This window comes from Peromyscus leucopus, chromosome 16_21 (assembly GCF_004664715.2).
Source record: "Peromyscus leucopus breed LL Stock chromosome 16_21, UCI_PerLeu_2.1, whole genome shotgun sequence".
Lineage (NCBI taxonomy): Eukaryota > Metazoa > Chordata > Mammalia > Rodentia > Cricetidae > Peromyscus > Peromyscus leucopus.
The window spans coordinates 33,079,516-33,095,295 of NC_051084.1; the positions used below are offsets into that span (position 1 = coordinate 33,079,516).

The 15,780-nt window shown below is 44.0% G+C and overlaps 1 protein-coding gene across 9 annotated transcripts in view; it reads left to right on the forward strand.

Annotated features, from left to right (window-relative positions):
* Lims1 (LIM zinc finger domain containing 1) overlaps window positions 1–15,780 on the forward strand; it is a 106,811-nt gene that overhangs the window by 69,019 nt on the left and 22,012 nt on the right. For 7 of the 9 annotated variants that reach the window (XM_028892462.2, XM_037199906.1, XM_037199907.1 and 4 more), the window contains exon 2: window positions 11,335–11,494. In XM_028892462.2, the coding sequence (XP_028748295.1) occupies window positions 11,335–11,494 (160 nt within the window). Of the gene's footprint in view, window positions 1–6,104; window positions 6,431–11,334; window positions 11,495–15,780 lie in introns of those variants that run through there. The other 2 variants (XM_028892459.2, XM_028892461.2) reach the window with 2 other exon arrangements.

A 15,780-nucleotide genomic window follows, 5' to 3' on the forward strand; every position in this document is an offset into this window, starting at 1 on the left:
TGCTTTGGCAACTCCGCTCATGAGTAAGTCCAGATTTTAAGTATCTAAGCTCCAAGGAACAGCTGTAATGCTTTGCCTGACATCTCTAAGTAGGTTGTTTGCATCTTTGAAGTTAGCAGACAGGTGGAATCAGAAGCTCTGCAGCTGTCTTCATGTTGTACTAGAGTGCACTAGTGGGTAGTTTGGTCTCATCAAGACATGAGGCATGCCCAGGGTCTTAGCTAAGTTTCTGTTGCTGTGATTAAACACCATGACCAAAAGCAATTTGGGGAGGAAAGAGTTTATTTCAGCTTCAGTGTGAGGACAGGAAGTCAAGGCAAGAACCTGGAGGCAGGAAATGAAGTGGAGGCTGTGGGGAAATGGTGCTTACTGGCTTGCTCTCCATGGCTTGCTCAGCCTGCTTTTTTATACCACCCAAGATCACCTGCCCAGAGCTGGTACCATGCACCCTGTTTGGGCCCTTCTACATACATGCCTTATGAATCAAGAAAATGCTCCTTCAGGCCATCTGGTAGAGGCATTTTTTTCAGTTGAAGTTCCTCTTCCCATTTGACTCGAGCTTTTGTCTAGGTGACAAAAAACTAACCAGGACTCCCAGCCAGGCTCCAAACTCCATCCTCTAGTAAGTGATGAAGTTTGGCATCCAGCAAATGGCCTTGAGTCCATGGAATAGAAATCTCTATTCTTAGTGTCTTTTTTTGTTTGTTTGTTTGTTTGTTTGTTTTTGTTTTTTCGAGACAGGGTTTCTCTGTGTAGCTTTGCGCCTTTTCTGGATCTCACTCTGTAGACCAGGCTGGCCTCAAACTCACAAAGATCCGCCTGCCTCTGCCTCCCTAGTGCTTGGATTAAAGGTGTGCGCCGCCGCTGCCGCCGCCACCCGGTTTATTCTTAGCGTCTTAAAGGAAAATTTGCATTCAAACCTGACCTAGAGGATATTCCAAATGGGCATACTAGCTTTGGTGAATGGCTAGCTTAATTAGATTATTAAACACCTTGGGAGAAACTCTTAAGGATCTCAGACAACCCTAGTTCTTCAACAAAAGTCACCTAAGTGACGATGTGTTCACTAAAGGGGAACTTTTGGTATTTGTGAGAAAACAGCCTCCCACTCTAACGACTTGATGCTGCTGTGATGGCGGTGGTGGCTTCACTGGGGACGTTTAGGATAAAGTTTCTGAGGGTTAGGATCACAATCCAAAATGACTGTCTGTAATTCTGAGAGTAAGTGTCGGCAAAGTTAAAAACAGCAAACAAGAGACATAGGTATAAACTTGAGCAGTAACATTTGTTTGGCCTCTGTTGCTCTGTTGAGAGCCTTCTTTTTGCTCTGCTCTGTGTGGGGAGAACACTGCTACCCAGCCTTTCACTGGCCTCATGGTTACTGATCCTTATTCAGAACAATGAGCACTGACCTCGGAGCCTTCGCTCTCTGCTTACTTACAACAAAACGATTTATATATTGACGTCCTGTTTCCCTGCCTTCATTGTATACTCAGAGAAGCAGAGGTTATGGCTTGTATTCACTTCTTTTTTCATTCAACAGATGTACTTATTAGGATGCAGCATGAGCACATAGGAAGAGTTTTGTGTGTTCCTGGTGATGTGAACAGTAAAAGAATGTGAGCAATTAGTTTAATGAGTATATAGTTCTTGCCAGAATAGCTGCTAAAGGAGGAGTAGAGCATTTGTGCTGTTACTCACTCCTAGAATCCCAGAGCCTGGTCACTGTCACCTTTGCAGTAGAGGACAGCATATCCTGAGCCTCCTTTGGATCCTCCCTCTGCTGCTCTCTTATTACAGTGTAAGAAGATATATAAGGTACAAAGATTTCCTTGGAGCAATGTGTGGAGGCTCTTAGGATCCCAACACTAAGAAGGCTGAGAGGACTACCCTTGACTTCTAGGCCAGCCTGGACTGCCAAGTGAAACCCTGTCTCAAAAACCAAGACCAACAAGCAAACATTGCTTGGTACCTTTAATTCTTTAATCCCTGCAGAGGCAGGAGGGTATCTGTGAGTTGAGGCCTTTCCCGTCTACACAGTGAAACCCTGTCTCAACAACAAACAAAAATCTCACAAAGAATTTCCTTGCCTTGTATTTATGCTGAGAATCAACTGGTTGAGTCTTAGTGCCTAATAAGAGATCAATGTGATTGATCCACATGTGTGCTGAGATGATCTGTCCCTTTCTTCTTCAGAACCTTTGCCTCCTTTCTCTCTGGATCACAATTAAGATATTTTTGAGTGCTGGGAGTAGAGTGGTAGTGCACACCTTTAATCCCAGCACTTGGGAGGCAGAAGCAAGCTGGGTCTATGAACAGCCAGGGCTACACAGAGAAACCCTGGTGGGGGGGGGGCACGACCAGATAAGGTGATCTGAAAAATATAAACCAAGAGGCACAGCCATAAATTTTCCTCACAGCATGTAAATCTTGTGCTGATTGATTAAAACCATATAAGACTACTGCTCAGAAAAGCAGCTATATTAAAGTAACTTCTACTTAAGACATGGCTCAGCAGATAAAGGCACCTGCAGCTGAGCCTGAGGACCAGAGTTTAATCCCAGAGTGTCCATATGGTGGTAGGAGAAAACTGACTCCTATCTAAGTTGTTTTCTGATCTCCACACATGAGCAGATAAAAAAGAGGTTTGGATTACCTATTTGTAGCAATATGATTTAATGCATAGCAAAGCATAAAGATTCTACAAACACACACCAAAAAACCACTTTTTTTCTTTTTCTTTTTTTTTTTTCCTTTTTGTTTTTTGTTTTTTCAAGACAGGGTTTCTCTGTGTAGCTTTGGAGCCTTTCCTGGATCTCACTGAGCAGCACAGACTGGCCTCAAGCTCACAGAGATCCTCCTGCCTCTGCCTCCCGAGTGCTAAGATTAAAGATGTGTGCCGCCGCTGCCGCCACCACCCAACCCAAAAAAACACTTTTAATATTGATAGACAAATTAGTAAAATTGAAAAATAAAAAAATCCACATACAAAAATCAGTGTCTTTAAAGGTATTTATTTATTTACTTGTGTGTGTGTGTGTGTGTGTGTGTGTGTGTGTGTGTGTGTGTGTGTGAATATCATGCTGCACCACACTGATGTGAATAATTACTATGTCAGTAAAAGTCAGTGTGTATGTATGATGTTTTAGCACATGCCTATAATCCCAGCATTCTTGGACTGAGGCAGAAGAACAAATTTGAGGCAAGCCTAGTTTAGCATATAAGATCTTGTCAAAAACAAACAGAAAAAAAAAAACCTGTTCTCTTTAAACTGGGCATAGTTGTACATGCCTATAATCTCAGCTCTTAGGATGTAGAGGCAGAAAGATTGGGAGTCAAGGCCAGCCTCCAGTGACTATCTGACATGCCTGGAGGCTAATTTTATAGCATCCAGTTTTTGCAGAGATGTTTTGCTGCATGGTTTGCTAGCTCGGAGACCCTGAGCTATGTGTCAGCTCTGCCTCCCTCCAGGCTGGTGGTAGGAGAATTTACAGGAGCGATGAGAGGTTGTTTATTGGCTGGATTGTCAGAAGGGGGCATTTTAGGTCCTTTGTGCAGCCTGTGTGGTCATCATATCTCTTTACATATCACAGGTTCTTTGGGGGTAAGTAGGGATAACTGAGTGGAGGACCTTTGTTTGTTGTTTGTTTTTCAGTGGAAGAGATTGAACCCGTTGCTCATTCATGGTAGGCAAGTGACCTACCACTGAGCTACACCCCCAGCCCTGTCAAATAAAAGGTTGGTCTTTGTTTTGTTTAGATAGACTCTTACCTTGCAGGCTGCCCTTCATCGCTGTGTAGCCCCATGTTGGCTTTAAATCCTTGTGCCTCAGCCTCCCGGGTGCTGGTATTCCTGGCATGTACCACCACTCCTAGTCGTTATTTCACGGTAAAGTATAATTGGAACACAGCTCCACAGCTCTCCTTCTGTGGGTGAATGGTTTGACCTTACCTTCTTTAATACTGCTGAATATCATGCAGCAGCACAAGAGCCAACTGCATATGTGTTTGCAGCCTGGACAGATCTCAGTGGCATAAGACTGACTTAAACAAAGCCAGCCGTCAGCCATGACATGTGACAGAGTTCCACAAATGACGGTTTACCCGGGTAAAAACCAAATAAGGCAGGTAGGGCAGTAAAGAGATTCCTGTGGGCAGAAAGCACTGTCCTGCTTGATCGGTGGCCACATAGCTACATACTCAGTGGCACTAGAACAGCTATGTTACTGTCAAGCTCTCAGTGAGAAACCTGACAGAGTGCCATATGCTCGTCAGCCTGAAATTGATTGTCTGATTCTGTCCTTCCTCTGTTTTACTTTGCCCTTGTTAAAAAAAAGAAAGAAAGAAAAGAAAAGAAACAAAGAAAGAAACCAACAATGAGGGCATAGAGATAAATAGAAAGAATGGCATTTACACCATAAAGCTGTTTCTTTACTATGTAAAACTAGTGAGTCCCCTGGTATATCATCCTGAAACTTTGGGCCTCAGCAGGTCTAAGGCCACAGTCTTTGAGTTCCTCATCATTCTGATAGCCTTAGGTTCAAAGTAGGGAAATGTGATCTCATTTCCTGCTTCTCGTCCCATTTTGTACCCGCCACATACTGACTGAGAGTTCACCCGTTTTATTTCCCAGTAATTCTGTTGAGCCATTTTCTCTCATAGAAATGACAGCATAGTCCCTAGGTTTAAACCTTGACCCCTCCACTTACTTATTATTCAGTCTCTTTGTGGCCTTGGTTTTTTTACTTGCGACTAACAAACATTTCACAGAGGATGTGGTGTTATCTTCAGATAACTCTTCTGTATCATCATTCACTGTTACTCAGGTCTCACGTGTATGTTGCTTGTGTGTTGGTCTCATGACTCTCCTGTTACAAGTATAACCTGAGGTGCCCAGCACTATGCCTGCTCACAAGTTCCTTGGGATGCCTGCTTTGGGTAGGATGGCTTACTGGAACAAAGAATGGAACCACAGAAAACCCCTAAACCCTAGCCTAGAGCTGTGGCTGTCCTCCTCAAGCCAGCCCAGGCCTAGAAGTACTAAGCTCATCTATGAACTGTTGGAGCATGTGAAGTTGCCAGTCCTGTAGACCAAAGCTCCAGGATCTCCACGACACGGGGCAACAACAGGATATCGAAGAGAAGTCCCAGTGAGGACCCAATATTGATGCCGCAGCAGAAGTCAGAGGCCTCGAACCTGACCAATGAGCACTTACAAGTAAAGATGTATGGACTCACTAGGCCACAATACCGCTTCCACGTTGAGATTTTTTTTTTTGTAGGGGCGGGTGTTAATTGTTTGTTTTTACTTTTAAATTTTGTTTTGTGGGCGGGGGGAGTTTGCAAGGACAGAGAGCGGAAGCAAGGGGGCAGGGAGATAAATGGGATTGGGATGCATGATGTGAAAAGAATCAATGAAAAATTAAAAACAAAAAGAAAGAAACCTAAACCCTTGTGTGGCTTCATACTTTGCTGTTGTTGTTATTATCACGACAAACACAATTACAAGACAGTCATTTGAACTAAATACAGCAGGAACACCATGAAGAATCTTTGACTCCTGTTACAGGGTTAGCTGGAATGAAATAGAAGAATTACAATTGAATTCTAGCTCTTTCTAATTTACACTGCACCCATTCATTGAAGCACCTACCAAGTAGTTTCTTTTTTGGTTTTTTCGAGACGGGGGTTTCTCTGTAGCTTTGGTGCCTGTTCTAGATCTCGCTCTGTAGACCAGGCTGGCCTCAAACTTAAAAAGATCCGCCTGGCTCTACCTCCCGAGTGCTGTGATTAAAGGCGTGCGCCGCCGCCGCCGCCGCGCCGCCGCCGCCGCCGCCGCCGCCGCCGCCGCCGCCACCACCACCACCACCTGGCCACTAAGTTGTTTCTATATGAAGAGCAAAGATAATAGAAGACTACATAGAGCTTCATTTCAGGAACTCACAGATCCTCAGCTGGAGCTTATCAAGCTTTCCAAAAGATTCTTTGCACACCCAAATGGAGAACTGCTCAGAAACAGTGTCACTGCCACGTGAAATTGTTTTTGAGAGCTTCTAGAAAGTTGTAATAGATTCAGACTGCTATGCTACCGAGCTCTTAACGTGAAAGTCAGTAGCGACCCTGGCAGCTGGGTGACGCATGTGGGAACAGTGGGAGTGACCCTGGCTGGGAAACAGGAGGCCTGGATATTGTTTCTCTTCTCTGTATCCTGCTCGGAATCACAGGACTCTGAACTCGCAAGCCTGTACAATGGCCTTCCCCGGCCGATCACGCCCGTGCACCATCCCAGAGAATGAAGAAATCCCCCCGACAGTCCTTAACAATGTCCCCGAGGCTAATGGGAATGAAGACGAGAGGGCTGTATCCAAGCTGCAGCGAAGGCACAGTGATGTCAAAGTCTACAAGGAATTTTGTGATTTTTATGCGAAATTGTGAGTCTCTCCCCTCCCGGAATGGCTTTCAAATCTCCAGCTCTTCAGCTCTGCATTCCCTAGCCATTTGATCCAGCTAATGTGTTTTAATTTAGCATGGCTTTTCCAGGGTGTACGGAGGGCTTGGGGTGGTTCACAGATTGCCTTGTCTTATAAACGTCTACCAGAGGACATAACAGATGTCAAAGAAAATGCCACCTTCCTGGGAAAAATAGAAAGCTCTCATCTTTCTAATAATGGTATATTTTCATGAGAGAAGTTGGCACTTTGTGTGATCAGGATCTATAACAGGAAAAAATATACTCTGAAAGTTCTCAAAGATGAAACTAAAACTTTAATTGATAAACACTTTGCTAAGGAATTATTCCATAACCAATATTTGAGGTGGCTAGTAAACTCACAAGATATTTGATAACAGAATTTTGCACATTGTTGTATTTTAAGAGCAGAATATTTGTTTTACATGTAGTGATAAATAAGATGTGAGAAACTGGAAGGCTTGATTGTGGTTTCCTAAGCAGCCGGCCTGTAGCGGTAGGACCATAACATCAGTCCTGGCTGGTGAGTCAGGACTCTATCCTAAAGGCTGGGTTTTTATAGAAGTACATTCTCCCTACTCCCATATTTTCTTTGTCAGCAACACTTTTTAGTGAAAAACATTTTCTGGAAAATTAAGCAGTTAGGTATAACCAATCTAATGACTTGTCTCTTAAAAATAATTTCTGTCATATGTTATATTAAATATTGACAGCTACAAAAAATACGAATAGTACTGGAGAGTCAGGCCAGAGAGGAACTGAGCATGAAATCCCAACACTTGGAAGGTGTTGGGGGTCAGGAATTTGAGACCAGCCTGGGCTACATAAGACCCTGTCTCAAAAAAAAAAAAAAAAAAAAAAAAAAATCAGCCAGCCAACAAACAAGAAGATAGAGGAAAGGGAAACATTAGGTTAGTCGGGAGACAAGTGATTGCTGTTTCCTGTTCCTCCTTTGTTACTAAAGGAGTGTGTGTGTGTGTGTGTGTGTTAGTTACTATATATATATATTACATTAATCTCTCAGCCTATTTTGCCAATTCTACTTGAGTGTTCAAACATAATAAAGTCTGTAATATAGTGAATATGAAAAAGTCAGTGGTAATAGCATTTTTTTATCCAAGGACCTTTTTTTTTGTGGGGTGGGGGGGGTGGGGGTGTAGCTTTGGAACCTTTTCCTGGAACTCACTCTGTAGCCCAGGCTGGCCTCAAACTCAGAGATCCAACTGCCTCTGCCTTCCGAGTGCTGGGATTAAAGGCGCTACCAAGGACTTCTTTATACTGTCTCAACACCACCAAAAAACGGAGGTGGTGGCACAGGCCTTTAATCCCAGCACTTGGGAGACAAAGGCAGGTGGATTTCTCTGAGTTCAAGGCCAGCCTCATCTACAGAGCAAGTTTTAGGACAGCCAGAGATACATAGAGAAACACTGTCTTGAAAAAAACAGAAAAGCAAAAAGGATTGAAATCCAGTACTTCTTGTATGAGAACTTGTATTTATTAGTTCAGTGAAAAGTAACTCATTACATGTTAATAATATAGAGGATAGAATGCCATTGTCTTACTTTTTTTTTTTTAATTTTTTTTTGTGTGTGATATATATTTTTTAGCCTTACATTTTTACACATTTTGTTAATGTTTTTCTTCATGCAAGCTCCTTCCTTACAATCTGCTTCTGCACAGAGATGTGGCTGAGAAAAGGTACTTCCAGAGAACCAGTCACCCCATACCTTGAGAACCACTGAGTTAAGTGGTAGTGGATAGGGACATTTCAGAATGCTCTCCAGCTCTTGGGGAGGTCCATTAAAATTACTGAGGTTTAGCCTGGTGGCGGTGACATAGTCTTTAATCACAGACAGATCTCTGTGAGTTTGAGGCCAGCCTGGACTACAGAGAGAGAGTTCCAGGACAGCCAAGGCTGTCCTGGACACACGCTGTCTAGAGAAACAAACAAACAGACAAAACCCAAAAAATAAAAAAGATTACTGAGCTTTGGGGTATCCTTGAGGGATTTAGAATGATAATGATAATGGTGCACAGATCTCTCCAGAACTTCATAAGAACTGTCACCGTTGATCTGGGTAGAAGGAACTATATGGATCTTCTCATGTCACATTAATTCTGAGATGACAAAGTGGAAGTCTTGTTTACACACATATAGAGGGCAAAGATAACTTGCTGGGGTCAATTTTGTTCTTGTACTGTGTGAGTTCCAAGGCTCAAACTCAAGTCTCCAGCTGGCAATAAGCACTCTTACTTACTGGGCCATCTCACTGGCCCCAGTTTTTCTTTTTCTTTCTTTCTTTTTTTTCCTTTTTTTTTTTTTTTGTGACATTCCTATTTTATATTTAGCTTACTCATTAAATCTGAGTTTTGATTGGTCTGAAATGGTGAACATGGAAATTCAAAACAGTTTCTTACGGCAGGTTAGAACATAGAATTGCCTTGAAACATTTGAGGGGAGAAGGTAAATGTAGAGTTGTCCTCCATTGGGGTGGAGTGGAGAATAACTATTGCCGCTTTTGCTATGGAAACAGCCAAACTTGGAAAGAGGTAAGAGCAAGGCAGCTGGTTGAAGTAGCTGTGGAGTTAGAGGCTCTCCACACCCACACAGTCCGTCTCCTGGCATTGGTGGTGGGAGACAAACAAATACCTGAAAGGTCAGAAGTGGGACAGGCTTGTTTATGGTAGAGGCCTATGAAAACAAAAAAACAAGCCAAAACAAACAAAAAAAGCAACCTGTAAAATCAGCATAGGGAACCTTCTCCATTTCTAGAACTTTCAGAAACAAAATACTGCTTATGTGAAATTCTCACCTAATTCTTTGCCTCAACCATGCTGCCTTTCTTCTGAAGCACCAGTGGTTAGAGAAAACTGAGAATATTCATTGACTACTTCCTGTGTCAGAGTCACTCAATGTTAGCTACTGCCTGGCTTTATTTTCCTAACCTGCAAAATATGATTGCATCCCTACCATGAACTCTTCAGAGTTTACAATAGGGTTCTGATCTGTGATGGATAAGATTCCTGTAAGCAGGGAACGTGGGTTCTACTCCTGTGTCACTCATTAACTAAGAAGCTAGTTCAGGCTGGGCGGCGGTGGCAGCGGTGCACACCTTTTTACCCAGCACTCGAGAGGCAGAGCCAGGCGGATCTCTGTGAGTTCATGGCCAGCCTGGTCTACAGAGCAAGATCCAGGACAGGTACCAAAACGACACGGAGAAACCCTTGTAGCTAGAGTTTTTCTGCCTTGCCCACAGTCGGGACAAATCTCTGTCACCCACCAATCCCACAGCCGCTCAGACCCAACCAAGTAAACACAGAGACTTATATTGCTTACAAACTGTATGGCCGTGGCAGGCTTCTTGTTAACTGTTCTTATATCTTAAAGTAACGCATTTCTACAAATCTATACCTCGCCACGTGGCTGGTGGCTTATCGGCGTCTTCACATGCTGCTGGTCATGGCGGCGGCTGCAGCGCCTCCTTCTGCCTTCCTGTCCTTTTATTTCTCCTCTCTGTTAGTCCCGCCTATCCTTCCTGCCTAGCCACAGCCGATCAGGTTTTATTTATTGACCAATCAGAACAACTTGACATACAGACCATCCCCCAGCACAGCCAAGTGCAGACCATCTCAAACACCTGCACTCAGGCCCATGGTCCTAATCATCCTCTATGCAAACCTGCTGGGTAACGCCACAAGGAACCCAAGAAGGGCTCCCACAGGACATACAGAACATCCCACAGCAAACCCTGTCTCGAAAAAAAAAATTAAAAAAGAAACTAGTTCAGTGATGTTGAGTTAATTGTCCACTTCTGAACCTAATCCTCTATCTGGAAAATGATCTTTATTACATAAAATTCTGTGATTTTAAGATATATTTTATACTGTTAGTACTCAGTGTTTGTCTTATGTACTGTTTGATAGAACTGAGGCATCTTGTCTGATTTTCAGAGGTTTTAAGCAGTTACTTTCAATAGAATCCAATCAAAGGTATAATCTGAATTTAGGTTATGGTATGATGTTCAGTTACATGATGTTTAGATTTCGTTCTCAAAAAGGAAAGAAATTGGCTTTAAAATGTTATCTCACAGAGGGAAGGAACTCATGAGCCTCCCCTCGCCCCAGCTAAGAAGCCATTGGCCTAGGGAGGGAGAAGCAGTTTTCTTTGGCAGTGTGGCCCACTGTAGGTTGCCCGTCTCCAGGGGTTGGAGCCCTATCTGTGCACATACAGCAGCACTAACTGGACTCAGTGTGTTATGAGGGGAGGAGGAGACATGAAGTTGGGAGGGCAGTGTGGAATGGAGCGCCCTGGAGGAGCTGGAGGCAAGCAGGTGTATTCATAGCAAAGAACAATTTTTTAAAAAAATGTTATCTCATGGATATTTTAATTGAAGTTATTTATCCAGCTTTAAGCCTGAGTTCCTTGAGGGAAACATTTATTCATTGATTATTTATTTGAGACAGAGTCTCACTGTGGCTATATGGCCTAGGCTGTTCTTGGACTTCTGAGTTCAAGCAACCTTCCTTCCTCTACCTCCTTAAAGGCTGGAACTACAGGTGTATCCCACTGTACCAGCTGAGGGAACTCTTGGCTTTGGTCTGTGTTCTTAGTGTCTAACACTGCTTACAAGAATGCTAAAAATGTTAAAGTCAAACAAAAGCAAAGCAGAAACCCAACTGTAGAAACCCGAGTGCCTAGTTAATGAGCCTGGGCCGTTTTAAGTTAGAGTATATGTGAAACCTGGTCTTATGGATAAAATATGAGTTTTATGTCCAGATAGAATTTGCTCCTTGTTTCTTGATGCCATCTGCTTTTAAGCCTAATTACCAGTTAACAGTCTGCATCTTGTCCTTTGTGTGTTTTAGCAACATGGCCAATGCCTTGGCCAGCGCCACATGTGAGCGCTGCAAGGGAGGCTTTGCACCTGCCGAGAAGATCGTGAACAGTAATGGCGAGCTGTACCATGAACAGTGCTTCGTGTGTGCTCAGTGCTTCCAGCAATTCCCAGAAGGACTCTTCTATGAGGTGGGTCAGCTGAGCTGTCCTTTCCTTTCATATGCAATACCAAAGATTAGTACGTGGGAGGTCAGTGATGAAATGCATATGGAACATGTAGGTCACAACCTAAATAGGATGCCTGTGCATACCTACCTACATTCATATCCATTGGTTCATCTTATTCCAGAATCTACAGTATCTTATGACTGCCTATCAGACTAAGTACTTCTACTCCAAGTACAGAATCCTTTCACAGGGCCTGCAGCAGAAGCATCTCTGGCCTCCCCCCAGTGCTTGCCTGTAGCTAGAGTTTTCCTGCCTTGCCCACAGTCAGGACAAATCTCTGTCACCCGCCAGTCCCACAGCCGCTCAGACCCAACCAAGTAAACACAGAGACTTATATTGCTTACAAACTGTATGGCCGTGGCAGGCTTCTTGTTAACTGTTCTTATATCTTAAAGTAACGCATTTCTACAAATCTATACCTCGCCACGTGGCTGGTGGCTTATCGGCGTCTTCACATGCTGCTGGTATGGCGGCGGCTGCAGCGCCTCCTTCTGCCTTCCTGTTCTTTTATTTCTCCTCTGTTAGTCCTGCCTATACTTCCTGCCTAGCCACGACCAATCAGGTTTTATTTATTGACCAATCAGAACAACTTGACATACAGACCATCCCCCAGTACAGCCAAGTGCAGACCATCTCAGACACCTGCACTCAGGCCCATGGTCCTAATCATCCTCTATGCAAACCTGCTGGGTAACGCCACAAGGAACCCAAGAAGGGCTCCCACAGGACATACATTAACATCCCACAGCACTTGCCCCCACATGGAATCTTCCTACTCCATCCCTGTGTCTTCCTTTATCAGGATACCATTGGATGTCCTCCTGAAGGGGAACTTGTGTCACCTCCATCCTGATTTCCAAGCCACACTCTGAAGATTTCCATGCATGTGTTTTCTAAAGAGTGTCTTGAATGTTGCAGGAACCACACTGTGTTTAGCCCTTCTGTGTGTCTTGATTATTTCTAAACACTTGTTTTTCTTGGTATCATCAAATGGTCTGTACATTCACCATTATTGGAACCTTTTATCACTGTAGACATGTACTGTGGGGAAGACCTAGGGAGGCCCACCTACCACATCCTGAGTGAAAACGAGTGTGATGACTTTAGCAGTTCGTTTTTGCTGCCACACCACTTAACATATTTGCAAATATATGTATTTTTATATGACAGTATATATTTATAGAATTATGATACAGCTAAAATATCTGTTCTTTGATTTCTTTTTTAATTATTATTTTATTATTTATGTGTATGTGTGCTTGGCCTGAATATATGTCTGTGCACCATATGCATGCCTGGTGCCCTTGGAAGCCAGAAGAGGTTGTGAGATCCATTAGACCTGGATTTAAAGAGGGTTGTATGCTGCTAATTGGTTATAGGAATTGAACCCAGGTCATCTGGAAGAGCAGCCAGTGCTCTTTGAACTGCTGAGCCATCCCTCCAACCCCTTTAATTTTTTTTCCCCCTTTTCTCCTACCAGACTTAGATTTTCCTGCCTCCATGCTTGAGGAAGAAAAGGTAGTTTGTAATGGTCATTACTTATCTGATTATTACCACTGAGACATTTTCCCACTCCTCTGGAAATGAAATTCCCAGGCCACCCTGGAAAACGTCATTTGTCCTTCATATATGCTTAAAAAACTAAACTTTCATTTGTAAATTGTCTGTATTAATGTAACTCGAGGAAATAGAATTGGACATATAGTCACAGAATGAAACTTATTCTGTGGTACACATATTATACTTGAGTTCACACTACATCTCAGGGAAAAAAAAAACAAGCAAACAACAACAACAACAAACCCTTAGTAGTAGGAAGGTACTCTTTTCTCTTTTATTCCTCTGGGAATCAGGAACGATGGCCCTGGGACTGTGAAGTGACATTCGTGGAAGAAGAGGAGCAGGAGAGGCCAGAGGCCAGCTGCAGGAGCAGAGAAGATGGAGGGAGTTCCCAGGCATAGAGATGGTGGTGGTGGGCTGCTCTCCTGAGTCTGAGTGGCTGTGACTGGTACAGAGAAGCACAAGTTAGGTCCCTAGGGGCTGTGACAGCATGGGAGGAAGGTTTGGTTGGAACTGCTGTCACTCATCTTAGAAAACTCTTCTCTGAAGTTGACAAAAGGCCCTGAAATCTCAAACTCAGCCAGTAATACTGTTTTGATTTTAAGATCTTTATGGTGAATTAGGGAAGGCATAAGATAAATATGAAGTTTTTATTACTCACACCTAGAAGTCAATACACACAGGTTAGGAAAGTATAGACAGGGGTAGAGAAACAGGATCCGTGGGCCAAAGCTTTACTGGATATCAGCATCCAAACAGGTCTCCTGTGAAGAGTTTTCACTAGTAGATTTAAAGCACGTAGGCACAAGTTTCAGGTGGCTGTGCTGTGACATCTGTGTCTGTACAGTCCATGCTGGGTGTGGCAGCCAGCCCAGCCACTCAGGCTGTATCTAGATGACCACAAGGAGGAGGTTGTTGTCAGGGAACGGTGATGTATGACACGTCACACTGAGGAGCTGGGAGGCACATAACTGGAGACAGTTAGGGTAACTGAGCCCTGCCTGTGGTATGAGGAAGTATAGCTTCTGTTCACAGTGGATGCCAAAGCAGCAGGTCACCACAGACACTCGTGACGGAGTCCCACAAGCATACACAGAGGTCAGCAGGTCACCACAGACACTCGTGACGGAGTCCCACAGGGTACACAGAGGTCCACCCCAGAACTGCGGGGTGGCTTGTTGTGCTTGCCGTGCACGCATGAGGACCTGAGTCGGCTCTCAGCACCCAGGTTCAAACCTGGAGCAGCGGTGCCTGCCTAGAACAGCAGCACAGCCAAGGAGGCAGTCCCACCCGGGACAGACATGCTGCCCAGGCTCCAGCTGAAATCTGTGGTTAAGGTCGATGTTGCTCCTGCCTCCAAAAATAAGATGGACAACAACCGAGGAAGACACTAGACATCAGTCTCTGGCCTCCACGTGATCATATACACATGTGCGTGTGTAGCTGCACACATACATGCACACAGACAAATGAACATGTCTAGGTACATACACACCAAAAAGCAAACAAGTTTGTTTGTACACTGTGTAAGTCTCCTTTAATCCCTGCCTTCCTTTCCTTTGTGACCCCGAGAGGTGAGAACCTGACAGTACAGCAGGTACCAGTTGGTGGTGTGACGGGTATTAGAACCCACTTCAACCCTAGTATCCATGCAGGCTTCTTCTTAAGATTAAGGAAATGTTACTGAAAAAGCAGTTTAGGGAGGAGTCGAAAGCTCAGAGGGAAAAATCAGTTCTGTTCTGCCCAGCACTTTGTCTTCCTCCTGATCCGCCCTCGGAGAGCATCATGGAGCACCAGTCCCTCTTCATGCCTGTTCCTTAGCCAGCGGCAGCTCCTCCTGTGCACCTGCTTCTCCATGTGCTCCTGTCAGCTGCAAAGCCACTTCTGTTTGTCAGAGGGAGACAGCCTTCAGCAGACAGAATAAACCATGACTCACACTCATCCTCCTGTCCGCTGGCTCCTTACTGCTCTTCACTTCGGGCCTATAAATAGCCTCCCTAGTATTATTCCAAAAGATGTTATGCACCCCAGAGTTGGGCTGTTGCCCTCTGGGTCCTAAGGAAGAAAACTATTTTAGCTACAATGTTTACTGCTTAAGGTCCTTTTTCTAGCCAGGGATCTGTAAACCTGCCAGTGGAAAACAAGAACTTTACATTCAGTTAGATGACATATTAGAGAAAAAGCTATCCCCATCTAAGAATGTTATACAACGCTTGTGTAACGGAACATGCAGGGCAGGACATGTGGGTTGGTGAGAGAGTGTGCTTGCTTTAGCATTCAGGAAGCCCTAGGGTTAGTCCCCAGCACTTCAGAAGTTAGACAGTCAGAAGGGCATATCTTCTCCAGTCCATACCTTTGCTATTGCTTTATCTTTTGCCAAATCATTCTCCTCCCCTTATTTCCACGATCTGTACTCTTTCTTTTCCCTTGGACACTAGCTATGAAGGCTTACAGATAACCAAGTGTGGTGGCACACACCTGTGATTCCATCATTTGGGTGGCTGAGACAGGAGACTTGCAAGCTCAAGGCCAGCCTGCTCTGCTTAGTAAGACCCTGTCTCAATTAAAAGAAGAAGGAGGAGGAGAGTTTTGTTTACTTACTTCAAAATATGATTCACTTTTCTCTGTAGAGCTTTGTGATACATTGGGTTAGATGACTAGGATATTCATCCCTCTAGCCACAAAAG